Source organism: Pristiophorus japonicus, chromosome 16 (genome assembly GCF_044704955.1).
Source record: "Pristiophorus japonicus isolate sPriJap1 chromosome 16, sPriJap1.hap1, whole genome shotgun sequence".
Classification (NCBI taxonomy): domain Eukaryota; kingdom Metazoa; phylum Chordata; class Chondrichthyes; family Pristiophoridae; genus Pristiophorus; species Pristiophorus japonicus.
In genome coordinates this window covers 22,520,168-22,547,687 of record NC_091992.1, presented here as the reverse complement: position 1 = coordinate 22,547,687, position 27,520 = coordinate 22,520,168, and the positions used below count along the sequence as shown (strand labels likewise).

Sequence of the window (27,520 nt, the reverse complement as noted above, 5' to 3'; positions counted from 1 at the left end):
TGGGGCTCGGCTCGCGGCGCCCGGCTTTTGAAAGCCATGATTGAATCTGCCTCCACTACCCTCTCAGGCAGTGCATTCCAGATCCTAACCACTCGCTGCGTAAAAAGGTTTTTCCTCATGTTGCCTTTGGTTCTTCTGCAAATTACCTTAAATCTTAGTCCTCTGGTTCTCGACACTTCTGCTAAGGGAACATTTTCTCTCTACTCTGTCTAGACCCCTCATGATTTTGAACACCTCTATAAAATCTCCTCTCAACCTTCTCTGCTTTAAGGAGAATAAACCCTGCTTCCCCAGTCTATCCACATAACTGAAGTCCCTCATCCCTGGAACCATTCTTGTGAATCTTTTATGTACCCTCTCTAAGTGTCTCCTCCTTCGACTGTAAAATATTTCAGCAGCTAGAGAGGTATTGGAAATAGGCAGTTGATCAATAATCATTTTACTTGACGTCCATTTTCGTAGCACATCGGTCAGTGGACGCTTTGAGGTAGCTGTCCAAAAAAAACGGTTCTCTGCAGGACGGCCATGGTGTCAATAGACATTCGGAATGTAAATTTTAAAAGAAACTCCTTCATAGGTGATATGTTAGTGAAACAGAACTCAATATAAAGGACTCAAAAGCAAAATACTGCGGATGCTGGAATCTGAAATAAAAACAGAAAATGCTGGAAATCTCAGCGGGTCAGGCAGCATCTGTGGAGAGAGAAACAGAGTTAACGTTTCAGGTCAATGATGAAGGGTCATCTGTTTCTCTCTCCACAGATGCTGCCTGACCCGCTGAGATTTCCAGCATTTTCTGTCAATATAAAGGAAACACATTTCAGGATCAGTGAAGCACAACCAAGCTTAGAATTACTGGCATTCTTCCAATTAAACTTGGGAATCCACTCTTGAGTAATATCTGTCAAGGGCTTTAGGGATGAGCTGTGAAGTTATTACTGAATCTGGGTCAACTGCCTTTATATTTAGTTCTTTTTCTTTCTTGAATTTCCCCACTTTAGTTTTTTTCAGCAGATCTGCCTGTTCCAAATGATGCCTAAGTTATACTACATGTTTGGTACTAATGTAATACAATCACACTGAATTACACTGTTCATTGTGCACTTGGTAGATGATTTCACATTATTTCAGTTTCACATGTTTTCTTCCCCATATGACAAATTCTTGCTCTGAAATATGCTGTCAGAAAGTAGGGTTGGATGAATTTCTGGAGGTTTCCCACCTCCAACCGCCCTGCTAAATCACAGCCTTTTTTTAACCATCTCCAGTCGTTTTAGAACTAATAAATAAAAGTATTCCAAGCAAATGAAAAAAAGAAGCATTTTTAAATGCTCCCACGACTTTTCTCCTGGGTTGCTCACAGCAGTGGCCAGGTACTTAATCTTTAATTCCTGGAGACTTTAGGACACTCTTGCAAGGTTGGATAACCCTATTGGGAAGAGGTGCAAACACAGAATTGGTGCTCTACCTACCACTGGAAGAGAACAAACACCAAAAAGAAAACAAGGCTATTCTCAGCACTTCCTAATGTCCAGTTTTAGTATGGTGTTTAGCAAGGCAGAAGGAGCTTTACACCTGGCCTCTCATCAAAGGAATGTCAGGTAATAGAGAGAGACCCAAACCGAACATTTTGAAAATGGGGCAAAATGAAAGAAGGCCGAAGAGTAATGTGCAGCATGAGAGGTTTGGATTTGGATTCATGCAGCAATATCTGGCTATTTGAGGTTCACTGAAGCACGTAAGTTGGAACTATTAGTTTACAATCACGTGCATTGTTTGGAAATAGTGATGGGAGAAAAAAAGATTCTGTTTTTTCCCCCTCGGTATTTCCAGCTGAGAGACCAGCTGCTTCAAGTTCTGTACTTGAGCCAGTCACTAATGGCACAGGGTGACTTGTCCTTTGATATTTTTCTTCTTCACTGCAGAGAAACGTCTATGCCTCATTCAATGCCTAATCTCAATGGAGAAGTCTAGATTGTGAACTCATTGTGTGGGAAATCTAACACAGATCGAACCACTTCTCTGTACAGTACATTGCATTGAATTACTTAGATTTTCATTTCACAATGCTTGTGAAATTAGGCTATGAGTCACACAGCAAAGAATATGCAAGTTGCATAATCACAAAATGACACCCCACTAATGTGTACTGACCAATGTTTTCATTAGAATTTTTAAAATATTCTTTCAGTACTTGTAATTTAATATATTCATATTAAGATTTCATTCAATTCAGCTTAAATTATATATAATGTTCCTTCATCATTTTCAAAATCAGACATTTCTATTTCTCATTATTGTTCAAACTCTTACGCTTTCCAACTTTTAATATGTATGTGATTCTTCACTTGTTCTTTGTATTCACTCCTGTGGACGATAAGAATCTTAGAACTAGAATAGGTCATTCACTCTTTTTTTTAAATTTGATGCCAGTATGTGGGTGACACTGGCAAATCTGCATTTTTATTGCTCATCCCTTGTTGCTCTGAGAAGGTAGAGTGTCCTGTAAATAGTGCATTAATTCTCCGTGTGACTAAAACATGATAAACCATATTGTCCTCCTCAACCCCTCTATGTCATTCAACACAGTCAGTCACTCTATGCTGCACACTCTCGCCCCCATTATCTACCTCCAGGAGACGGTTCTTGCTCAGCTCCACTTCTATTTACAAAACAATGATTAGGCCACAGTTAAATTACTGTGTATAGTTTTGGGTGCCTCATTATAGAAAGGATGATCCCAGAGATGAGACACTATAGTTATGAGGAGAGAATTGAGATACTGGGACTGTTTCCACTGGAGCAGTGAATGCTAAGAGGAGATTTAATAAATGTTTAAAAACATTTTTTTAAATTTCATTCTCAGGATGTGGATGTTGTTGGCAAGGCCGGCATTTATTGCCTATCCCTGAAACTGAGTGACTTGCTAGGCCACTTCAGAGGGCAGTTAAAAGTGAACAGCATTGGTGTGGCACCAGAGACCCATATAAGTCAGACCGGGTAAAGACAGCAGGTTTCCTTCCCTAAAAGACATTATTAGTGAACCAGTTGATTTTTTTTTATGACAATCCGCCAACTTTATGGTCAATTTTAGTGATGCCAGCTTTTTTTTTCCTGAATTCTTTTTTTTTTTAAACTGAATTTGATTCCTTAAACTGGGATTTGAACTCTCATTCTCTGGATTATTAAGGCGCAGGCCTCTTACTAGTCCAGTAACATAACCATAGCACTACCGTACCAACTAAAGATTGTGATAAGGCGAATGGAAATGACTGTTTTCTCTGGTTGGGGATGCAGTAATGAGGGGTCATTAATTTCAAATTGTCACTGAGAGTTCAGGAGAAAAACATTTTATGCAGGGAGTTGCTGGAGAATAGTTAAAACAAAAACCGTTGCATCTTTTAGTGGAAAATTGGATGAATATGTGAAACAAAGATATATATATATGTAGGAGCTGGAAGGAGATTGAGATGCAGTGGAATTAATTTTAGATTGTTCTAAGAAAGAATTAGAATAGCCATGATGGGCTGAGTGGCCTCTTTCTGTGATTATACATTTTTGGTTTTAACCCCAACTCATCCAAAACTCCACCATCCACATTCTGTCCCTCACTAAGTCCCACTCACCCAACATCCTGTTCTCACTGACTTCCACTAACGCCTCAAAAACTCCAAATTCAAAATCCTTGTATTTCATCGCATTGCTCTACCTTAACCTCTGCAACTTCTTTCAAACCTACTTATCAGGCTAATCATATATCCTCTGATTCAGACTTTTTGGCCATGTTTCAGTGCTCCGCATTCACTGGCAGAACTCTCAGCAATCACAGTCCTGCTGGAATTCCCTGTCTAAACCTCTTTGCCTTGGCTACTTCTCTCCTCACCTTTAAACACCTACTGCAAATCTATATTTTTGACTATGTATTCAATCAACTTTCTTAATTTTTCTATGTGGAGTGCCTTGGGACACAGAATCATAGAAATTTACTGCGCAGAAGGAGGCCATTTGGCCCATCGTGTCTGTGCCGACATTTTATTACATTAAAGGCACTAAACAAATACAGGTTGTTGTCGCCAACCCTTAGAACAGCAGAACATCTTCAACTCTGTTAAAGCATTTGTGGTAATGTAGCAGCACCCACTGAATAACTTGCCCAGTAATTTTATGTGTCTCCTTCTCATTTGTTGTTTTGACAGGAACTACCCACATGCTCCTTAAATTAGTTAGAAATTGTTGAGCTTTAGGAATGCAGGTAGTGTTCCATATGTTATGAAATATATGTCTGTGCTTGCTGAATAAATTTGGAGTTTAATCATTGATCAGATGCTTTGTAACATGCTTACTTGTAGGATATTTCTAGGTTAGCAGAATAAAGGAAGGTATTAAAGATGAGCAATGATTACAAGAGGGTTGCAAACCAAAGGAAAAAGAAGAAAGGGGGAAAACGGAAGAAAAGTAAGGGATGGGAAGAGAAAGGAAAATAGGGATGGGAGGAAGATTAAAAAGAGGAAAGGGTGAAGGAGATTTCATAAACTTTGGGAATAATATTTCGATCGTATGTCTGTCTGAGATGCCTTTGTCATTCAAATCTTCAGGTAACCTGTAGTAACTGGGATACACCGACAGTTTTAATAAAAAATATTAATAACAATAATCATTATTCCACCTCCCACTGGTATTTTATCCCCTGAAACTTATCAGCCCAGCTCCTGTTCCAATTCATTTTTTGGTGTCCTTTTTGGTTAAGGGGAGTTATTTTGGCACCAATATATATATCAGTTTTGTAATTTTTTTTTAAATGAACTTATAATTAAACAAATAGCAGAAACTCTATGAAAACATTCTGAAAGCTGAGACACTGGGAAATATCAAATTGTGTATTTCAAAAAGAGACAGATTTTTCCAGCACAGTCGATAATTAACTGATGTTAGTTATTGACATTTAACTTGTTAATTATAGCACAATGTTGTAGTATAACATTCTCACTTTGTCATCAAAATCATACACCAAGATCAGCAGAGTCATAGGCAATTTATCCATTACTTAATAACATTTAGACATTAGGTAAAAGTTTTTTGTTCCAAGAATAATGATACACAGCCATACGACAAGTGTCATATAGTAAGTGATTTCCTATTCAAGAAGAAAAATCTAATTCAACATGTTAAAAGTGTGGTAATGGGAGATTACTCCAAATAGTTTTTTTGTCAAGCAACACAACGCTATCTTAGAAAAAATAACATGCCTTTGTTGAATCTCATAACGTTAAGTTAAACTGAAATTCACACACAAATTTAAGAAATATATATGACTTGATTTATTAAGAACTGTTTTGGCCAGTTTTTTTAAAAATTAAAAAAGCTGTAACACTGCATCATCAACTAGAGTATTAAATTCAATATTCTTGCTCATTCCTGTTTCTTGAGGTTACAGTGACCTCATACTCAATCACAATTCCCTTTCTGCAACATTGTATACAAGTCACCATTTTTGTCCATGAAGGGGAGATATTTCAGCTGTTAGCAGTTTTAGTTAAGAGACATATACCCATATAAAAAGATTGTCATACAGGTGCAGCGCCTAAAATCCGGAACCCTCGGGGCCGAGGCCATTCCGGATTCCGGGCTTTTCCGGATTTTCGATTTGTTTTTTGACGTCACGAATCCGAAAACACCCGAGCCCAGGTTCGGCTATTTCCGGATTTCGGAATATCAGAAAGGCGGAGGGGGGAATTCACGCCGAAGAGCTGTTCGGGCCGTCCGGCCCCACCGAGGAGGATGTCGTCAGGCGGGCCCCGCCAAGGATGTCATTGTCGAGCGGGTTCCACCAAGGAGGTCGTCGGGCGGGCTGGCAAAGCCCCGAGGTAAGGGCAGTGGCGGCAAGCCCCCGAGGTCGGCGGGGTCGTCGGGTCTGGATTCCGGAACATTTTACAGATTCCGGACGACCCTGCCATCGATCTGTCCGGATTCCAGAACTCCGGATTCTCGACACTGCACCTGTATTCTAGTGAGGCGATTTTTAGAAATGTTTTGTTTGTGTTAAATGTCAATGCCTTCATCCAAGCACAGTATACATATTACTAGACCTCCATTCACACTGCTTTCTCCCAATGGGTAGCTGCATGCATGTAATCATTTTTATTTGGTTTGTTTATTTACATGTAATTTCACCAGTATGTACAAGCAAAGCTTTTTGTTTGCCACAGCATTTGTTGAAATGGAAAGGAGAACAGATCACAGAAATATTAGTCAAAAAAAGAAAAAAACTGCAAATGCTCAAAATCTGAAATAAAAACAAAAAACTGCTAGAAATATCCAGGTCGGTCAATTCCTGTGAAGAGAAAAGGCAGTTTATTGATATTTAGCGCATATAGACCTTCATCAAAATTGGAAACAGCGGAGTAGATGCAATAGAAGAACCGAGCATGTCCAGTTCACAGAAAAGCACTAATCCCATCCACAGTGGTGATAAAAAGAAAGAAAGACTTGCATTTATATAGCGCCTTTCACAGCCACCGGGCGTCTCAAAGTGCTTTACAACCAATGAAGTACTTTTGGAGTGTAGTCACTGTTGTAATGTGGGAAGCGCGGCAGCCAATTTGCACACAGCAAACTCCCACAAACAACAATATGATAATGACCAGATAATGTTTTGTTATATTGATTGAGGGATAAATATTGGCCAGGACACTGGGGATAACTCCCCAGCTCTTCGAAATAGTGCCATGGGATCTCTTATCTGAGAGGGTAGATGGGGCATCGGTTTAACTTCTCATCTGAAAGACGGCACCTCTGACGGTGCAGAACTCCCTCAGCACTGCACTGAAGTGTCAGCCTAGATTTATGTGCTCAAGTTCCTGGAGTGGGACTTGAACCCACATACTTCTGACTCAGAGACAAGTGTGCTACACAGTGCCCCTGGGTGAAATCACAAGATAAATACTCATGAGGAAGTCCATTTGTTCCATCTTAATTCATCCATCCAGAAAAATCCTGTACTTCTCCCACATTGTCACATCCAACTAAATGACTCCAAGAGATGAAGGGAAGAATCAGTGGGGCTATCTCTTTCCTGACTCTTGCTGGAAAGTACATGTGTGTGTACATTAGTTGAAAATAGAATCAAGCTGGGCTGTGTTGTCTCCTGCATTTAAATAGCATGCTGACACTAATTGTCTACAATCACACACAAAGATTGGTCATTTGGTAGAGATACTAAAGGGTTAGCACCACCCATGGAACCTAATCTCATGCTGAGTCAGTGCCTTCAGGAGAAGAGGCAGAAAACACATCTGGTAAATGTTTACTATTAAATTGGTCTTAGCAAATTGGTCTTATCAAAGTCACAAATGAAATTTTATGTGACTGTGACCACGGCAAACTATTCCTCTCATCCTTCTCGACCTGTCTGCCGCCTTTGATACAGTTGTCCAAACTATCCTCCGCCAATTCCTATCCTCTGTTGTCCAGCTGGGTGGGACTGCACTCACCTGGCTCCATTCTTACTATCTAGTCATAGCCAGAGAAACACCTGCAATGGTTTCTCTTCCTGCTCCAACATGGTTATCTCTGGTGTCCCACAAGGAACTATCCTTAGTCCCCTCCTATTTCTCATCTACACGCTGCCCTTCAGCGACATCATCTGATAACAGTCAGGTTCCACATGTACGCTGACAACACCCAGCTCTACCTCACCACCACCATGTCTCTCGACCCTCTACTGTCACTAAACTGTCAGATTGTTTGTCTGACATGTAGTACTGGATGAGCAGAAATTTCGTCCAACTAAATATTGGAAAGACCAAAATCATTGTCTTTGTTCCCTGCCACAAACTCCATTCCCTAGCAACCGACTCCATCCCTCTTCCTGGCAACTGTCTGCGCCTGATCCGGACTGTTCGCAACCTTGGTGTTGTATATGACCCCGAGATGAGCTTTCGACCACATATTCGCCCCATCACTAAGACCTCCTGTTTCTACCTCTAACATCGCCCAACCCCGTCCATCTGCTGCTGAAACCCTAATCCAGGCCTTTGTTACTTCTAGACTTGACTATTCCAATGCACTCCTGGTCAGCCTCCCTACTTCCACCCTCCTCAAGCTTAAGCTCATCAAAACTCTGCTCCATATATCCAAACTCACACCGTCCCATCAACCCCTTGCTCGCTGACCTGCATTTGTTCCCGGTTAAGCAACACCTCAATTTTAAAATTCTCATTCTTGTTTTCAAATCCCTCCATGGCCTCACCCCTCCCTATATCTGTAACCTCTTACAGCCCTCCGAGATCACCGCACTCCTCCAATGCTGCTCTCTTCCGGATCCCCAATTTTAATCGCTCCACCTTTGGCGGCTGTGCCTTCAGCTGCCGAGGCTCTAAGCTCTGGAATTCCTTCCCTGAAATTCTCTACCTCTTTCCTCCTTTAAGACGGTCCTTTAAGCCTACCTAAATGATCAAGCTTTTGGTCATCTGACCTATTATCCTCTTATGTGGCTCGGTATCAAATTTTGTTTGATAATGATCCTGTGATGTGCCTTGGGTTGCTTTACTAAGTTACTAAGTTCTCTCAATGATTAGGAAAGACCGTAAGAGAAGGGATAACCATCCGTGGCTAACTAAGGAAATAAGCGATGGTATCAAATTGAAAACAAGGGCATACAAGGTGGCCAAGACTAGTGGGAGGCCAGAGGATTTGGAAACTTAAAAGCCAGCAAAGAACGACTAAAAAATGATAGAGAGGGAAGGTAGATTATGAGAGTAAGCTAGCACGAAATATAAAAACAGTAAGAGTTTCTACAGATACATAAAATGAAAAGAGTGGCTAAAGTAAATGTTAGTCCCCTAGAGGATGAGACTGGGGAATTAATAATGGAGAACAGGGACATGGCAGAAATGTTGAACAAATATTTTGTATCGGTCTTCACAGTGGAAGACACTAAAAACATCCCAATAGTGGATAATCAAAGGGCTATAGGTAGGGAGGAACTTAATACAATCACTGTCACTAAAGTAGTAGTACTTGCTAAAATAATGGGACTAAAGGCGGACAAGTCCCTTGGACCTGATGGCTTACATCCTAGGGTCTTAAAAGAAGTGGCTGCGGAGATAGTGGATGCATTGGTTGTGATCTACCAACATTCCCTGGATTCTGGGGTGGTCCCAGCGGATTGGGAAACTGCAAATGTAATGCCCCTATTTAAAAAAGGAGGCAGACAAAAAGCAGGAAACCATAGGCCAGTTAGCCTAACATCTGTCGTTGGGGAAAATGCTGGAATCCATTATTAAGGAAGCAGTAGCAGGACATTTGGAAAAGCATAATTCAATTAAGCAGAGTCAGCATGGTTTTATGAAAGGGAAATCATGTTTGACAAATTTGCTGGAGTTCTTTGAGGATGTAATGAGCAGGGTGGATAAGGGGGAACCAGTGGATGTGGTGCATTTGGATTTTCAGAAGGCATTCGATAAGGTGCCACATAAAAGATTACTGCACAAGATAAAAGTTCATGGGGTTGGAGGTAATATATTTGCATGGATAGAGGATTGGCTAACTAACAAAAAACAGAGAGTCGGAATTAATGGGTCATTTTCCGGTTGGCAAACAGTAACTAGTGGGGTGCTGCAGGGATCAGAGCTGGGGCCTCAACTATTTACAATCTATATGAAGGGACCAAGTGTAATGTTGCCAAGTTTGATGATGATACAAAAATGGGTGGGAAAGCAAATTGTGAGGAGGACACAAAAAAATCTGCAAAGGGATATAGACAGGCTAAGTGAGTGGGCCAAAATTTAGCAGATGGAGTATAATGTGGGAACATGCGAGGTTATCCATTTTGGCAGAAAAAATAGAAAAGCAAATTATAATTTAAATGGAGAAAAATTGCAAGGATTAGTGAAAACAATCTTGCAGTCAGATTCAGGTGAATTTACAATGGGGAACAAAGAAATGGCGGACCAGTTAAACAAATACTTTGGTTCTGTCTTCACGAAGGAAGACATAAATAACCTTCCGGAAATACTAGGGAACCGAGGGTCTAGTGAGAAGGAGAAACTGAAGGAAATCCTTATTCGGCAGGAAATCGTGTAGGTGAAATTGATGGGATTGAAGGCCGATAAATCCCCAGGGCCTGATAGTCTGCATCCCAGAATACTTAAGGAGGTAGCCCTAGAAATAGTGGATGCATTGGTGATCATTTTCCAACAGTCTATCGACTCTGGATCAGTTCCTATGGACTGGAGGGTAGCTAATGTAACACCAATTTTTAAGAAAGGAGGGAGAGCGAAAACAGGTAATTATAGACCGGTTAACCTGACATCAGTAGTGGGAAAATGTTGGAATCAGTTATTAAAGATGAAATAGCAGCACATTTGGAAAGCAGTGACAGGATCGGTCCAAGTCAGCATGGATTTATGAAAGGGAAATCCTGCTTGACAAATCTTCTAGAATGTTTTGAGGATGTAACTGGTAGAGTGGGCAAGGGAGAACCAGTGGATGTGGTGTATTTGGACTTTCAAAAGGCTTTTGACAAGGTCCCACACAAGAGATTGGTGTGCAAAATTAAAGCACATGGTATTGGGGGTAATGTACTGACGTGGAAACAGAACTGGTTGGCAGACAGGAAGCAGAGAGTCGGGATAAATAGGTCCTTTTCAGAATGGCAGGCAGTGACTAGTGGGGTACCGCAGGGCTCAGTGCTGGGACCCCAGCTATTTACAATATACATTAATGATTTGGATGAGGGAATTGAGTGTAATATCTCCAAGTTTGCAGATGACGCTTAGCTGGGTGGCGGTGTGAGCTGTGAGGAGGATGCTAAAAGGCTGCAGGGTGACCTGGACAGGTTAGGTGAGTGGGCATACGCATGGCAGATGCAGTATAATGTGGATAAATGTGAGGTTATCCACTTTGGTGGCAAAAACATGAAGGCAGAATATTATCTGAATGGCAGCAGATTAGGAAAAGGGGAGGTGCAACGAGATCTGGGTGTCATGGTACATAAGTCATTGAAAGTTGGCATGCAGGTTCAGCAAGTGGTGATGAAGGCAAATGGTATGTTGGCCTTCATAGCTAGGGGATTTGAGTATAGGAGCAGGGAAGTCTTACTGCAGTTGTACAGGGCCTTAGTGAGGCCTCACCTGGAATATTGTGTTCAGTTTTGGTCTCCTAATCTGAAGAAGGACGTTCTTGCTATTGAGGGAGTGCAGCAAAGGTTCACCAGACTGATTCCCGGGATGGCAGGACTGACATCTGAGGAGAGACTGAATCAACTGGGCCTGTATTCACTAGAGATTAGAAGGATGAGAGGGGATCTCATAGAAACATATAAAATTCTGACAGGACTGGACAGGTTAGATGCAGGAAGAATGTTCCAGATGTTGGGGAAGTCCAGAACCTGGGTACATAGTCTAACGATAAGAGGTAAGCCATTTAGGACTGAGATGAGGAGAAACTTCTTCACTCAGAGTTGTTAACCTGTGGAATTCCCTACCGCAGAGAGCTGTAGATGCCAGTGCATTGGATATATTCAAAAGGGAGTTAGATATGGCCCTTACGGCTAAAGGGATCAATGGGTATGAAGAGAAAGCAGGAAAGGGGTACTGAGGTGAATGATCAGCCATGATCTTATTGAATGGTGGTGCAGGCTTGAAGGGCTGAATGGCCTACTCCAGCACCTATTTTCTATGTTTCTATGTAAAGTGCTGCAGTACAGAGGGACCTGGGGGTCCTTGTACATGAAACACAAAAAGGTAGTTATGCAGGTACAGCAAGTAATCAGGAAGACAAATGGAATGTTGGCCTTTATTGCAAAGGGGATAGAGTATAAAAGCAGAGAAGTCCTGCTACAACTGTACAGGGTATTGGTGAGGCCACATCTGGAGTACTGTGTACAGTTTTGAACTCCATATTTAAGGAAGGATATACTTACATTGGAGGCTGTTCAAAGAAGGTTCACTCAGTTGATTCCAGAGATGAGGGGTTGACTTAAAGGTAGGTTGGGCCTATACATATTGGAGTTCAGAAGAATGAGAGGTGATCTTATCGAAACATATAAGATAATGAGGGGGCAAGACAAGGTGGATGCAGAGAGGATATTTCCACTCATCGGGAAACTAAAACTAGGGAACATAGTCTCAGAAGAAGGTGCCGCCCATTTAAAACTGAGATGAGGAGGAACTTCTCTTGTCAGAAGGTTGTAAATCTATGGCAATCTCTGCCCCAGAGAGCTGTGGAAGCTGGGTCATTGAATATATTTAAGGCGGAGATAGATAGATTTTTGAGCGATAAGAGAATAAAGAGTTATGGGGAGAGGGCAGGAAAGTGGAGCTGAGTCCATGATCAGATCAGCCATGATCTTATTAAATGGCGGAGCAGGCTCGAGGGGCCAGGTGGCCTACTCCTGCTCCTATTTCTTATGTTCTTAAAGGCGCTATATAAGTACATGTTGTTAGCATGAAATCTACCTCAAATATTTGGTTTAATTTATGCTGGGAACAATTCAGAATACAAAATAAACTGAGTTTATATTGGCAAACGTTGTGTCCATTCTGACCTCCAGTGGCTAGTGTAAGCAAAGACTATTTACTCAAATAGATTATAGAAACGTTTGGACTGGATACTGGAGGGCTGGTTTTAACTCCCGGTGGGTTGCCGGTAGGAGCGGATGTCAATCCCGCTTGGGAGTGTGAGGTCAAGGACGGTTTGCGGTTGGCATCCCACTTAGCACCGTGTTAAAATTACTTCACAGGATTCCAATGGAATTTTAATAATTTATTAATGAGGCTCCAGCCAGAGTCCGGTGGAAGCCTCATCCGATGCCAAAACCAGCACGTTAAAATTGCAGATCAGCTGGAACAGAGCAGGAAATGGAGCCGCTCCATTTTGACTGCTCCCCCCTCTTCTTTCCTGGTGTTTGAAGACAGTTCAAATCACCCTAGAATGTCTGTTAGTGCAAAGCTATTATTAGCTATTAGAATCTACTTTCAGAAGGTGGCATACAAACATGGACTATTGAATCATGTTTGTCAGTAAAATCAACTTCAGAATTAGGAAATTATACTTCATTCAACTGGTGACTTTTGCATAGTTAGCATGGAAACAAGACTTGCAGGTTAGAATCCTCTCGATCAGGTGATGTATTGCGTAATAGAGGATAGATTAAACTAAAATGTTGGTTGCACAGGCAGAAATGCCAGTTGCTGTAAAATTAGAAAAACTTAGCACCCCCTGGTGGAAGATGCTTGCAGCTTAAAACTCAATGTCGAGCATTGTATTGGTTTTCATTAAAATTCCAGTTATTATTTAGTATATTGTATACAGAAGTGTGCAGTGGAGCATTTTGAGAGGAAGACTGAGCGGGACTATATAAACTATGTGGTACAATTTTAAAGGGGGTGCAAGAACGGAGAGATCTGGGGGTTCACATCCTCAAATCTTTGAAGGTAGCAGGATAAGTTGTTAAAAAGCATAAGGGACACTGGGCTTTATAAATAGAGGCATATAGTACAAAAGCAAGGATGTTATGCTGAACCTTTATAAATCACTAGTTGGATCTCAGCTGGTGTATTGTGTCCAGAGGCACCACACTTAGGAAAGGATGTCATGGTGACATGGAGAGGGTGCAGAGGAGATTTATCAGCATGATACCAGGGATGAGAGACATCAGTTATGTGGAGAAAAACTAGGATTGTTTTCCTTAGAGCAGAGAAGGTTAAGGAGGGATTTAATAAGAGATGCTCAAAATTATGAGGGGTTTTGGTAGAATAAATAATATTAACTGTTTCCGCTGGCAAGAGGGTCAGTAACCAGAGGTCACAGATTTAAGGTAAGCAGGTGAGAAGAATTATTTTTTACGCAGTGAGTTATGATGATCTGGAATGCACTACCTGAAAGGATGGTTGAAACAGATTCAATAGTAACTTTCAAAACAGAATTGGATATATACTTGAAAAGGAAAAATCTGCAGGGCTATGGGAAAGAGCAGGGGAGTGGAAGTAATTGGGTAGCTCCTTCAAAGAGCTGGCACAGACACAATGGCCTCCTTCTGTGCCCCATGATTCTATATTGCAGAGACATAAATTTGTGCCATTAAAATTAGGAACCACATATTTTTTACCACAGTACTAACAGTATTTTGATCAAATTAATCACATTTATCTTTGCATAATTTGTTGATAATCACATTTTTAATTTCATCAGAATTAACTTACTATTTTTATATAAAATGCTTAACATCATAGTTTTAAAATAATTCCTTAAATATGGGTTGTGGCATTCTGTAATTTGGAATAGCGTGCATCGTTGAAGCATGTCCATGGTGACTCAGTCAAGAAAGATGAGATTAAACCTGTCTTTTAACTCTTGGATTTAGCTCCAGAGCATACTGATTATGAAGCCACTATTTTTGTACCAGGAAGTACATTGATCTATAGATGATCACGGAATCTTGATGAGACAGTCTTGATTCTGATACCTATCTCCAAGACTCCAGAACAGATGATGACAATCTACCTTTAATCTTTTAATGTAAAAATAAATGCCTTTGAACAGCTGCCCAATAATACAGCATCATGGACATCCACAGTGCCCTGTATTGCAAGTTCACAATTTCAACTGGACCATTAGGTATCAGAGAGCTGTTCTCCTGCACATTCTGCACCCAGTTGTACAGTAGCATAATACCAGAGTGCTTAGCGTAGGTTGGTTTTATGCTTTTTTCATTGAGGTCAAAAGGCAGGGAGCAAAATGAACTAGAAAATGGTAGGAACATGTTCTTCATCTGGAAAACAAAACTTATTTTGTACTTCTGTCTGTTTTATAAACGACAATGTCAACTGTTGCAAAGCTTTTGTTTTTTTTGCTTTTGTTCTTTGGGAAGCAAATTTATTGGAAAATGATCATAATATTTTTCACAATGTATCATTTTCTTAAAATATTGGTAAATATTAACTAATTTAAGGATGGCAAACTTAATACGATAGAAAAGTGTTGAGATTTGCATTGTATTTGAATTCTGGTTATTAAGAAAAAACATGAATATGATTTAAAATTTTCAAGAAATCTCACAAGATGAGTTCTTATTCAATAGTGAAGTAAATATAAAGAAAGCGCAAACACTATGTCACTATCATTTTTAAAATGTTTACGTGATGATTAACACTGCATAGTAGAAAGCAAGTTTTAACGGCAAGTAACTATTTCAAGGTGCCTAAAATAATCAAAGGAACATGTTCTGGCTAATGTGGCATTTAGCATCAAAGAGTGTAGATGGTTCATCCAGTTATACTTTATATAAGATATATTTAAAAGATAGTAGATATCCCTGTCTCACCACTTCCTGCTGCCACTGTACACAGACCTGAACGACACAACTTGATACCATTGGTAACAGTGGGAAATACTAAAACAAAATGAGCAGAGTTGTCAGAGGTAACAGTAGAAATCAATTAAAACTGCAAAACAGAAGAATATGTAGGTGACTTGTGCTCATCAGCACGAGGGGTGTTAGTGTTGACTGCAACAATTTTTCACTTACAGCTGCTAAAGAAAGAAAAAGAAAGGCATGCATTTATATAGCGCCTTTCATGACCACTGGACGTCTCAAAGCGCTTTACAGCCAATGAAATACTTTTGGAGTGTAGTCACTGTTGTAATGTGGGAAATGCGGTAGCCAACGTGTGCACAGTAAACTCGCACAAACAGCAATGTAATAATTACCAGATAATGTTTTTGTTATGTTGATTGAGGGATAATAATTGGCCAGGACACCGGGCATAACTCCCCTGATCATCTTCGAAATAGTGCCATGGGATCTTTTACGTCCACCTGAGAAGGCAGACGGGGCCTCAGTTTAACGTCTCATCTAAAAGACAGCACCTCCTACAGTGCAGCACTCCCTCAGTACTGGAGTTTCAGCCTAGATTTATGTGCTCAAGTTCCTGGAGTGGGACTGGAACCCGCAACCTTCTGACTCAGGCAAGTGTGCTACCCACTGAACCACAGCTGACACTAAGGTCACCATCTCACATGCACACTACAAATATAGTACAAGCATCTCACATAGCATGGTCAGATGTAGAATTCCAATCATTTTCAACAAAGCACCTTAATCCCAACCTCAGAAGACCACATTCCTACCAATGCACCAATGTAACCTTTTCTATTTCTCATACAAGACATATTGCTGGCTTCCCCGAGTGAAATTGCTAATCTGATGCTGAATTATAGACAGCTTTCTGTTGTGAACTTGTTCACGATGGACTGGGTTGAAACTACCCAAACTTATTCCATTTAGAATCATTGAAATTGACCAAGATCAGAGATTTTTATTTCATCAGTCTGAGATGAATTAAATTTACATCTCAAAGGTGAAAGGACAAAGTACCAACACACACACCCATCCAATTGCCTAATTAACTATTTAACAATAACAATTTGTATTTATATAGTGCCTTTAACGTAGTAAAAAGTCCGAAGGCGCGTCACAGGAGCGTTATAAAACAAAACTTGACACCGAGCCACATAAGGAGATATTAGGGCAGATAAGGTGTGATTTAAGGAGCATCTTAAAGAAAGAAAGAGAGGTGGAGAGGGTTAGAGAAGGAATTCCAGAGCTGAGGGCCTGGGCACCTGAAGGCACAGCCCCAATGGTGTTTAAAATCGGGGATGCTTAAGAGACCATAAATTAGAGGAGTATAGATATCTCAGAGCGTTGTTGGGCTGGAGGAGATTACAGAGATAGGGAGGGGTGAGGCCAGGGAGGGATTTGAAAACAAGGATGAGAATTTTTAAATTCGCTTTGCAATCTAGGCCAATCTAGTGAGGTGATGGGTGAACGAGACCTAATATTGGGAAGAGTAATGACTAGGAGGTGTAGTCATAGTCCAGGAACTCAAAATTACTTTATAAACCATTCAAGTTTGTTTGCAGTTTATATCAACTGAACCTTTGGATTGTTACACCTTTGATACACATTCCAAGACAGATCTACTTGCATCGCACAGAAGAAATTAAAACAAAATTCACAAATGTTATAAGTCTCCAATAAAACCAGAAAATGCTAGCACACACAACAAGCATGTCAGCATCTGAAACAAAAAGATAGGCTAATGTTTAAAAAGAACAGTTAATATTTTAGGCTACATCATTTGTCAGTTCTGATCAATTCTAATGAAGATCTGACCTGAAATGTTAACCTTTCTCCTTTCAGTTCCTGACTCACATGCTATATGCCAGCATTTTTTGCTTTAATTGTATAATATAAGAGCTGAATACTCTTACCTTCAAGTAAAAAACTGGCGAATGCAACCAACTTATTTTATTAACATTATCATTGGGACAGCATTGTATGTCTAATACATACAAAGTTACTGAGAGCCTTAATTACTGGGTTAATCTACAAGTGATATTTTGATTACTTGTATCAACACCTACAAGTGAATCTATCTCATATAGGCACTTATAACACATTTTTCATTGATGCAAAGCAATTTTAACTTAGCATTGATGCAAACTATGTCGTGTACCCTGGATGTGAAGTCATCCAAATCAAATTTAGACAACCAGCGTGAGATAATCCCAGGGAGCTACTCTCACAATAATTTGGCTTCGCACTAGCTGCAGAGTAACTGCAGGTGGAAAGTGAATTTTAAAAAGTTCCCAGGCAGTCCAATAGAGAGCTTGGGAACTTTTGAAATGTAATTTTAATTCTGTTAGTTTTTCAGCATCCTTAAAATCCTACTGGCATTCAGATACCTGTGTGCAAGCAACATGCACAGACCTCTCTTCCCTGCAAAGGAGTAATGTGGAACTGACACTACAGGGAAATTTTTAAGTGGAGCAGCTGACAGGTTTAGGTATGGTGGGGGTGGGGAGATAAAGTGGCCGAAAATGCATCAACTTCTGGATTTAGCTTGGGCGCGTTCAGCAGATTGCACATAAATCCCTCCGGAGAAGCGGGTTACCAATTTAAATAATGTTAATCGCTTCATTGTAGCGATATTTCAACGTATAATCGAACTTAATGGTGCATCCATGGGTTTCTCGGGCTTCTTGAAAGTCGACATTGAAACCAAGGCGAGAACACAATGGCAATTCATGGGGCTTATTAAAAGTCAGGCAAATACTGCAATAAGTACTTACTGATGTCAGCTATTTTCTTCCGCTGGGAAAAGGTCTGTTCAGAATACTTGTAGTGAGAGATTAGTTTCTATACTTTGGAGGTTTTGAAACTCGAATCAGGATGGTGGCGATTTGGCTGCCTTAGATTGGACCTGAGACAAGGAGCAAGATGACCATTAGCAGTTGCAACAGCTTGCTGTGGAGAGACCTGTAGGTGGTGAGCAAAGACTGGAGCAATAGAGAGGTCAGGCTCGCAGGAGGCACTAACCACATAGCGGGGTGTAAAGGCAGAGACTCAGGTTTCTGGACATCTCGGAAGAGCAGTGCTTCCAGAGTCTGTGGTGGCAGACATCTACAGCCTCCTAGAAGAAGACCAGCCCCCTGCTGGACCTGGTGGCCACGCATTACCAGTGGCTGTGAAAGTGACCACCGCCCTCAACTTTTTTTTGCCTCCGGATCCTTCCAGGGCAATGCCAGAGACATATCCAAGATCTCTCAGTAGACTGCACACAAATGCATAAGGCAGGTCACTGATGAGATGTTTGTCAGGGCAATTATGCCAACTGCACTCCAGTCAGAATGAGCGAGCTCTTGGCTTTGCGTCATTAGCTGACTTACCACAGATTAGGGTTGGCTGGGCAGGGCATATAAACTACACATACATGGCAATCCACGCACCCCCAGATTAATCAGGAGTATTCATAAACCACAAGAGCTTCCACTCCATCAATGCGCAGCTGTGTGTGCAACCACAGGAAAAGGCTTATGTAGGTATGCGTCAGATTTCCAGAAGCTGCCATGATGCAGCAGTCCAAGCTCTTTGGACCACCAAGCAAACTTAAGGGCTGGCTGGTAGGAAATTAAAGATACCCCCTTCAAATTTGGCTGATGACACCCGTGAGAAACTCAACCAATGAAGCCCAAGAGCAGTACAATGAAAGCCATATGACAACCAAATATGTCATTGAGCAAGTGATCGGCATGCCCAAGATACGCATTAGGTGCCTGGACAGATCTGGAGGCACCCTTCAGTAGTCACCAGTCAGGGTCTCCAGAATGATCGCAGTGTGCTGAACTCTGCACAACATTGTGCAGCAGCGAGGATTGGATCTGCTGGAGGAAAAAAAGCACTGAGCACACATTACCTGCAGACTAATCTGAGGAAGAGGAGGATGGCAACACCAATGCAGCACCAGCCACTCACATTGCTGCCCAGGATACCAGGGATTCCCTTATAGCTGCAAGGTTCAGTTAGTTTACCACCACTGGACCCATGTAACAACCACATCTAACAGCCACTCTCATTTCCCGCTCACTCCCGCCACCAATCCCACTAACACAAATCAGTCCTGCTACCAACCAACCACCCATTGCACAGCCGCCAACCCTACCCCCCCTCCCACCACCCCGCCATTGGTCACCGTCAATTCATGTTTTCCCATTCTTCAACAAACAACTGAAAAGGTAAGTTGCCACCCAGCAACCAAGAATGGGTAACAGTAATAAATTTTATGTTATTCTACCAAAGAACAGAAATTTTAAAACATAACATTTTCTAATAACATCAATGTCCATACTCTTATGCAACTACAAAGCTTGTTTCTTCCTTTTCCTACTCCTACATGGTGAAACTCCTGTGGCTTCAGCAGAAGTAGAGGCAATCTGCTCAGATGGCATGTGTAATGGTAGCGCATTTGTTGTCTGTGACTATCAGAGACTGGCATTAAATTGCATAAGGATCAGGATGAGTGGCAGTGGTGGAAGGATAGATGGGGATGTGAGGAAGTGCATAGAAAGGGAAGGATGAATGAACTTGAAGGTAAGTGGATGCGAGGAGTGATGTGATGGAGTAAGCTTGTCAAGGCAGAGCGAGGGGGGTTAATGCGCACAACAGGATGTAGGTGAATGTGTAACTGTACTCACCTTTCTTACCTAGTTAAGTCATTAAAGTGCTTTCTGCACTGAAGATAGGAGCGTGATACAATGCTCCTGCTGCTGACTTCCTGGGACATCTCCAGCCACGCCTATTTTTTTGTAGCAACAGCAGGTTTCCTCCTCCCATTGCTGGGGAAGAGACTTTCCAACTCCTCACTGCCCCCGGCAGTTAATCAAGGGAGGTGTCATTAAAGTGGGGTGCAGTCTTTGAGCGTCCTGAGTCCATCTTCTGCAATTGGTGTCTCTGTGCCAAACCTCCCAACTCCTCCAAATTCCATTTCCGGATTGCCCCTTTAAATATCACTCCCGTTGCCGTGTATTTGATGCCAAACCCGGATCATCGGGACCCGAAACGTTAATTCTGCTTTCTCTCCACAGATGCTGCCTGACTCACTGAGATTTCCAGCATTTTCAGTTTTGATTCTAGATTCCAGCTTCCGCAGTATTTTGCTTTTGTAACAATTTATAATAAGATGCCTGCGTTAAAATGCCACAGACAGACGCGCTGAAATTACTTCCAGATTTCCCACGTGCTATCAGACCCCCCCTTCTCCCAACGTGCCTCGAAGTTGATATTGAGGCCTGTAATTTGCATCTGCTGACTCTACATTACTCTCAACATGTATCAGTCTCAAACTGGTATGTGTACATTACAGCCACGATCTATTTAAACTGACATTCAGACTGGAGCAAATAAAGTCTAGACTAACTAATAAACAAACTTCTCAGTGTAAACGCACTTTACAGTATTATATTGGTATGAACACTCACTCATCTGTCTATGGAGATTTGAACTGAAATATTTTCAAAGTATCTAAGGAGCATAGGAACAGGACTATGCCAGTCAGCCCCTCCAACCATTCTATTAGATCATGGCTAATCTGTACCTCAACTCCATTTACCTGCCTTTGATTCATAACCCTTGATACTCTTATCTAAGTTTTGATAAATGCAATTGACTCCCTATCCGCAGCCTTTTGTGGAGAGAGTTCCATATTTCCACAAACTTGTGTGTGAAAAATTTCCTCCGAATTTCACTCTTAAATGGTCTAACTCTAATTTTAAGTTTGTGTCCCCTTATTCTAGATTCCCCTCATCCGAGGAAATAGTTTATCTTTATGTATCCTATCAAATCCCTTTATCATTTTAAACAATTCAATTAAATCATCCTTCAACCTTCCAAACTCAAAGGAATAAAAGCCAAGTTTATACAACCTACCCTCATAGTTTAAACCTTTTAAGCCCCAGTATGTCTTAATACACTAGTATGTAGTTCAATTATTCCTTGCTGTATTCTCATCCAAAAGTACATGTGAAGAAATATTACTAAGAAAATATAGGAAAAGTACAAAGGAAAAATTTGAATAATCTATAGGAAAAGTCTGATCATTAACAAAAGTAATGCTTTTGATGCAGCCTCAAAGACTGGCAAGGCAATCCCTTTCTTAGATGTCAGCTTTGGCTCAGTGGTAGCACTGTTTTCTCTGAATCAGAAGGTCATGGGTTCAAGATTCACTCCAAAGACTTGAGCACATAATCTAGGATGGAGATGAGATGTTAAACCGGGAACTTGTCTGCCCTCTCAGGTGGACGTGAAAGATCCCACGGCAATATTCAAAGAAGAGCAAGGGGAATTCTGGTTTCCTGGCCAACATTTATCCATCAAACAACTAAAAAAACATTTATCATTTGTCATTTATTTCACTGCTGTTTGCAGGATCTTGTTGTGTGCAAATTGGCTACCACGTTTCCTACATTGCAACAGTGATGCTTCCAAAGTACTTCATTGGCTGTAAAGCATTTTGGGATGCCCTGTGGTCGTGAAAGGCGCTATATAAATGCAAATTATTTCATCTTGCTGGAAATTGTTAGACAGAATTCTTGAGTACCTTGGGTGGGAAATTAATACAAGTGACAGAAGATTTTTAATCTTACATACTACTAAGAAATGCGCTGAGAAATGTATCAGATGTTATTAATAACTTTAATTTCTTTCTAGCTTATATTGATTTGTTTTCTTCCAATTCGTTTTCAGTTTTGAAAATCTGCAGTTGAACCTCAGATTGTTTCGCAAATACTTAAATTTTTTATTGCTGCTTTAAATTGTCATTATTATCTTGTGATGAATATTTTGGTTCTTTTTTGTATATATTAAAATGAGGGTAGTTCGGGCTAGAGTGTGAAACAATTTTTTTTGCTGTTGGTGTCAACTGTCAGCATAAAAATACTCCTAGTTCGAATATAGCAAGGACCAATTGTAGAGTAAAGCACGGTACATTCCTCACCCTCACCTTAAAAGACAACTCCCCACTACATTATTATAAATGTTTTAATTTCTCTCACATAACATCTTTGTGGTCTGCCTGAGCAAGACTGCGAATTTAGTGCCAAATTATAATCAATCTTATACTGTAGATCCACACGATGTGGAAGTAGGTTAAGTCTGCCCTGAACTAATTTCAGATGGACCCTTACCAGCAATGGCTGGATTGAGCACAGGTTCCTATGCCAAAAGAATAGGGTGCTAACACAATACACTAGCCAAAACTTTAAATGGTTGCTTTTAAAGGTTTTCTGTGACACAAAGAAATTGCTATAATTTGTCACCCAAAAACCAAGACCGAATATAGCACAGGAACATAGGTGTAGGTCATTCAACGCCTCGAGCCTGTTCCGCCGTTCATTCATGGCTGATCTGTATCTTAACTCCATCTTGGTTACTTAATACACTTGCCTAACAAAAAACTATAATCTCCGTTTTGAATGTTTAAATTGACCTAGCCTCAACAGCTTTTGGGGGGAGAGAGTTCCAGATTTCTACTACCCTTTGTGTGAAGAAATGCTTCCTGACATCACCCTTGAACAGCCTAGCCCACCAGAGGAAATAGTTTATCTCTGTTTACTATATCAAATCCTTTAATCATCTTAAATACTTCAATTAGATCACCCTTTAATCTGTCCAGTTAAACTCTGAATGGAATATGTTTATTGGTTGTCATAGTAAATTTGATACCTATGTAGTTGGTGTTGTGCTAAATACAGTCAAGCTTTGAAAAATAATTTAGATTTCTCTATGAAATTGCTATTTGCTTAGTAAGTCAAATGCCAGGTCTAGGATTTAATACAGAGAAGGAGAATTGTAATTGGCGTTACAATATAATGAGGAAAGGAAAGTGTGCCCTGGAGCATTTTAATGATGAGATAAACCAATTGTCACCTTTAATTGTTAGGGGTACTATTGGATGGTATTTCACCATTACAGATAGTTTGTTTGAGTCAAGTATTGTTGAGTGATAGGGCCATAAAAGGGGACATTTTATCCTCATCCAAGGATTGATGTGGAGAAAGGATTTCCAGCTGTATCCATACTGAGTAATTACAGTGGCAAATTATAAACCTTACAGCTTCTGAGTAGGTTGAAAGTTTTGAGTTAGAGCTTTCTTGATCAGAAAAGTTTGCCAGAGTGCCTATTTAGGTCTTTGAGGGCATTACTGGTCATTATGTCACAGAGACAAGTGAAAATTTAACACAGAATGAGAATTTAATTTAGTTTTTCAGAAGTGTGTCCTCTCCATTTCAGTTTCAAATGAAGATAATTTAATATTTTTTGATTTTCTGAACTGCCTTATTGCAACACAATAAAAGGGGTCTGATCCCCAATCCTGGGTGGGGTCCGATCCCCGACCTCGGGGCTGAGTTCGATCCCTGGAGGCGGGTGGGGGTCTGATCCCCAACCCCAGGGCTGAGTTCGATCCCCGAGGGGTGGTGGGGGGTGGAGTTCCGATCCCTGACCTCGGGGTTGAGTTCAATCCGCGGGGGGTGGGGGGGTGTCTGATCCCCAACTCCAGGGCTGAGTTCGATTCCCGAGGGGGGTGGGGGGGTCCAAGCCCGACTCCTGGGGGAGGGGGGGTGGCGGGTTGCTGGTGAGTGAGCTTGTGCGATCCGGGAGGAAGCACTCCTTCTCCTCCCAGCCCATTAGGCTTGGTCCCCGAGGCTGTGCTCACCTCACTGCAGCTACCAGGAATCCCGAGCAGAGTCATCAGGCCTCATAATATTTAAAATGCCAACCCTCCTCCTGGCAGCTGGTTGGCTGCTCGCCCCCGTTCCACCTGAGTCAAAGGTGAAAGTAGGCGAGTTGGGGGTCAGGTTTTAGATTTTTATAACTTTAACTTCTCCCCCCCCCCACCCCTGTCCTCCAACCCACCTGTTTTTTCATGTGAAAATTCCCCTCAAGGTGTTGTGTTTACTAGCAAACTTTCTGTTACTGTTTTGAATTTAAAGTACCTCTGAACATTATATTCAGAATGTAACTCAATCTGTTACAAACCCTCTCTTACTTTTTTAAAGCCAAACCTTCTTGCTTTTTCCAGGCTTATTTAGATTTCCACTTTGCAGCTTGCCATGTTCCTTTTCATCAAGATTCTTTTTTGTGCTTTCTACTGGTGCAGATTCAAATGAAATTGCTACTTGACGTGGGAGGTAGCCTGGTCTCTGATGCAACAATCCTGCAGATGACTTCAACATTAAATTGTCACAAAATGAATCTTTTAGTGCCAATAGAAGAGGGTTTTGCTGTGAATACCGATGCACTGCTTCCCTTTGTTTCTTCTTCTTGCAGCAGGGTGAGCAAGTCGTACATAACACACGTGCAATGTAGACCCAGCCCAAATAATGAAGCTCGACAATGTTCAGCAAGAAGCATGCGAGACTGATACAAAACATAAAGTTCAAAATGATGGTCTTTTCTGTTGCTCTGGAGACGAAGCAGTCCGTTTTGGTTGGACATGGATAGGTCCAACAGACAAACAAACAAGGAACATTAAATCCATACAGATAGTACTGTCCCAGCAAAAATGTAACCTCCATAACTGCTCTCAGCATTACATGTATAACATATACAGTTAAAACCTTGTTTGATAGATAGATTGGGTCACTGTTTTTATTACTTTTAATATGCTCTACTTCATATTCTCCATCTTTTAGATCAAATTCACTTTTCTGTGAGATGGTGATATCAGATTTTTGACTCAAGGTTTCATCTTCTGGGTTGTGTCCACTAGATATAGGATTGTTTGATAATTCCAGTTCATGTGCTTTTTCCATTTCATATTTTTCATCTTTCGCTATTTTGTGCAGGACATACACGATGTAGAAAATTGATGGTGTCGAAACCAAAACAATTTGGAAAACCCAGAATCTCAGGTGAGAGATAGGTGCAAAGGTGTTGTAACAAACATTTTTACACCCTGGCTGGCGGGTGTTACAGGTGAATTTGGACTGCTCATCATTGTATACTGCATCACCGACTAATGTGACCAGCAGAATGCGAAAAATCAGCAACATTGTCAACCAGATCTTCCCAATTACTGTGGAATGGTTCTGAACTTCAGTTAGGAGACGGCCAAGTAATGACCAATCACCCATTTTTTATCTGTAGAAAAGAAAGCAGATTATATTGACATCAGGCACATTAACCTTACCTAGTATTCCCTAAGTGACTTGAGATAACTGTTTTCTTTGACAAGGTTCTCTTTTAAGTTAGTAACAATGTTAACCCAAGAATAATATGTGTCATGGATATTTGAGTTTTAATACAAATAATCAAAGATTTGGAGGAGTAAAAACAAATGCCCCATTGTTAGTGGTGTGGTGTCATGGAGGTGGAAATGACTGCGTGACACACAAGGAATTAAGTTGTGTGGTTTTTCCAAATGAGTTCATAAATTGCATGAATAATGCTATCAGATGGCTTTGTAGAATGCCATTTCCATAAGTAAAATGATGAATAATATCAGCATTTCCATTATAACACAATCATTTTGCTTCACCATAATTCTTTTTAAATCAAGGCATATGTGTATGTATTTGCTTGCCTGGACTCAAAGCATTACCCAGCACAATCCCATAATGCAGTTTTACCTGTACTGCTGCTATGGTATGTTAAGATGGTTTGTGACACCCGTGAAATGTAGTATCAATCCAGTGATACCAAACCATCATATAATGGCAGATTTTAAAATCATCAGATAAAGTTAGCACAATTACTTTGCATGATTTGTGCAGAAATTATAATACATTTTAACTTTACTGGTTAGAGTATTCCAAACTATTTTTTCTATAAGGTACATCCATATAAATTGATGCTTTCTCATGAAAACTATCTCCATCGATTTATTTTTGTACATTTCAATTTTTATACTCCAAATAAATATGTGACTACAACAGACACATGCAAAATATCAATGTTCCAATTTACAAGGGGATCCTTTGGAGGTACCAAGAAAAATAAACCTTGAATACTGAGACATAACAGTTGTACTTAGAACCTAGTTCTACAAATATTCCTCTTATATGGAAATGTAGAGAATACATCGGCTTATTAATGGCAATTAAAACAGGAATCCATCAAAGGGAAAAGACAGATTGATACTTTAGGTAAACATCCTTTGCCGAAACATTAACCTGTCTTTTCGGTTTCCAGATTTTGAAATACCTGCTGTTGATTTTCAGTATTTTCTGTTTTCATTTAAGATTTCCCTTTTTTTCTTTTTATTTGGTATTTTTATTTGAATTACGCGCATAGGAAGTCCCCAATCCCAGAGAAGCAATCTAGAAGATAGTGCAGAATGGAGGTGAGGTGCATGTCATCCAGGCCATTGTTAGACATGTTGCAATTGCACGTTTAAGAGCAGAATTTGGCAGATCCGTGGCCGCAGGTTGCCTGCCCACAATCAGTTGGGAAAGGCAGGTTGGGCAAACGAATAGTTAAAAGGGGGGTGGAAGAATCAATATTTAAATGATTAAAACTGATAGTACAACCTTAAGAACCTAAACAGCCCCTTGTAAAAATATTAGAACAGATGTAATGCCCCTGATATGACCATACCAAAAATGAAAAAAAGAAAAAGAAAGAACTTGCATTTATATAGCACCTTTCACGACTTCAGGACGTCCGAAAGTGCTTTACAGCCAATGAAGTACTTTTGAAGTGTAGTCACTGTTGTAATGTAAGGTAACACGGCAGCCAACAGCATTATAACATGAAACAAAAGTTACAGAAGTAATTAAAGAAAATACTTGCAAATAATTAAGAATACATTTTGGTATATTCAGAATATGTAGTTCCGTGCAACCTAATAAACTTATTTTTTTAAATCTGATGAACAGCTGAAATGCATTACAAAAGATAACTGTTACTCTACTACAATGTATTGGAAATGACATTTACCAATGCTTGGATAGTTAGTATCAATAGCTTTCAAGTCACAAAATATTATCATCACATGGAGCATGCCGAAAGGATTTCTAGTGTAGTGTGTACTTTACTTGAATCGTCTGTACACGGCTAATTCCATTATTTGTCAATTAATAAATGCTGTGTGGTAGGATACAAGTACGAAAGATTGTATTTTAAACTGTAAATACAAATTCTTTTTCTTACAAGCTACTTCCAAGGTTTTCATTTTTCTAA

The 27,520-nt window shown here is 40.5% G+C and overlaps 2 protein-coding genes across 7 annotated transcripts in view; one reads left to right on the top strand and one right to left on the bottom strand.

The window, feature by feature from the left end:
* The window catches only part of LOC139226390 (beta-crystallin A1), a 77,670-nt gene that overhangs the window by 1,565 nt on the left and 48,585 nt on the right, over positions 1-27,520 (top strand). For 4 of the 6 annotated variants that reach the window (XM_070857128.1, XM_070857133.1, XM_070857129.1 and 1 more), the window contains exon 2: positions 25,186-25,251. The exons of 1 other annotated variant lie outside the window; for it this stretch is intronic. The gene's annotated coding sequence lies outside the window, so the exon portion shown is untranslated. Of the gene's footprint in view, positions 1-25,185; positions 25,252-25,281; positions 25,455-27,520 lie in introns of those variants that run through there. One more of the 6 variants, XM_070857132.1, reaches the window with a different exon arrangement.
* On the bottom strand, positions 24,391-25,473 carry LOC139226386 (gap junction Cx32.7 protein). The gene has a single exon (XM_070857124.1). It carries the CDS (start codon positions 25,471-25,473, stop codon positions 24,391-24,393), a length of 1,083 nt encoding a protein of 360 aa, XP_070713225.1.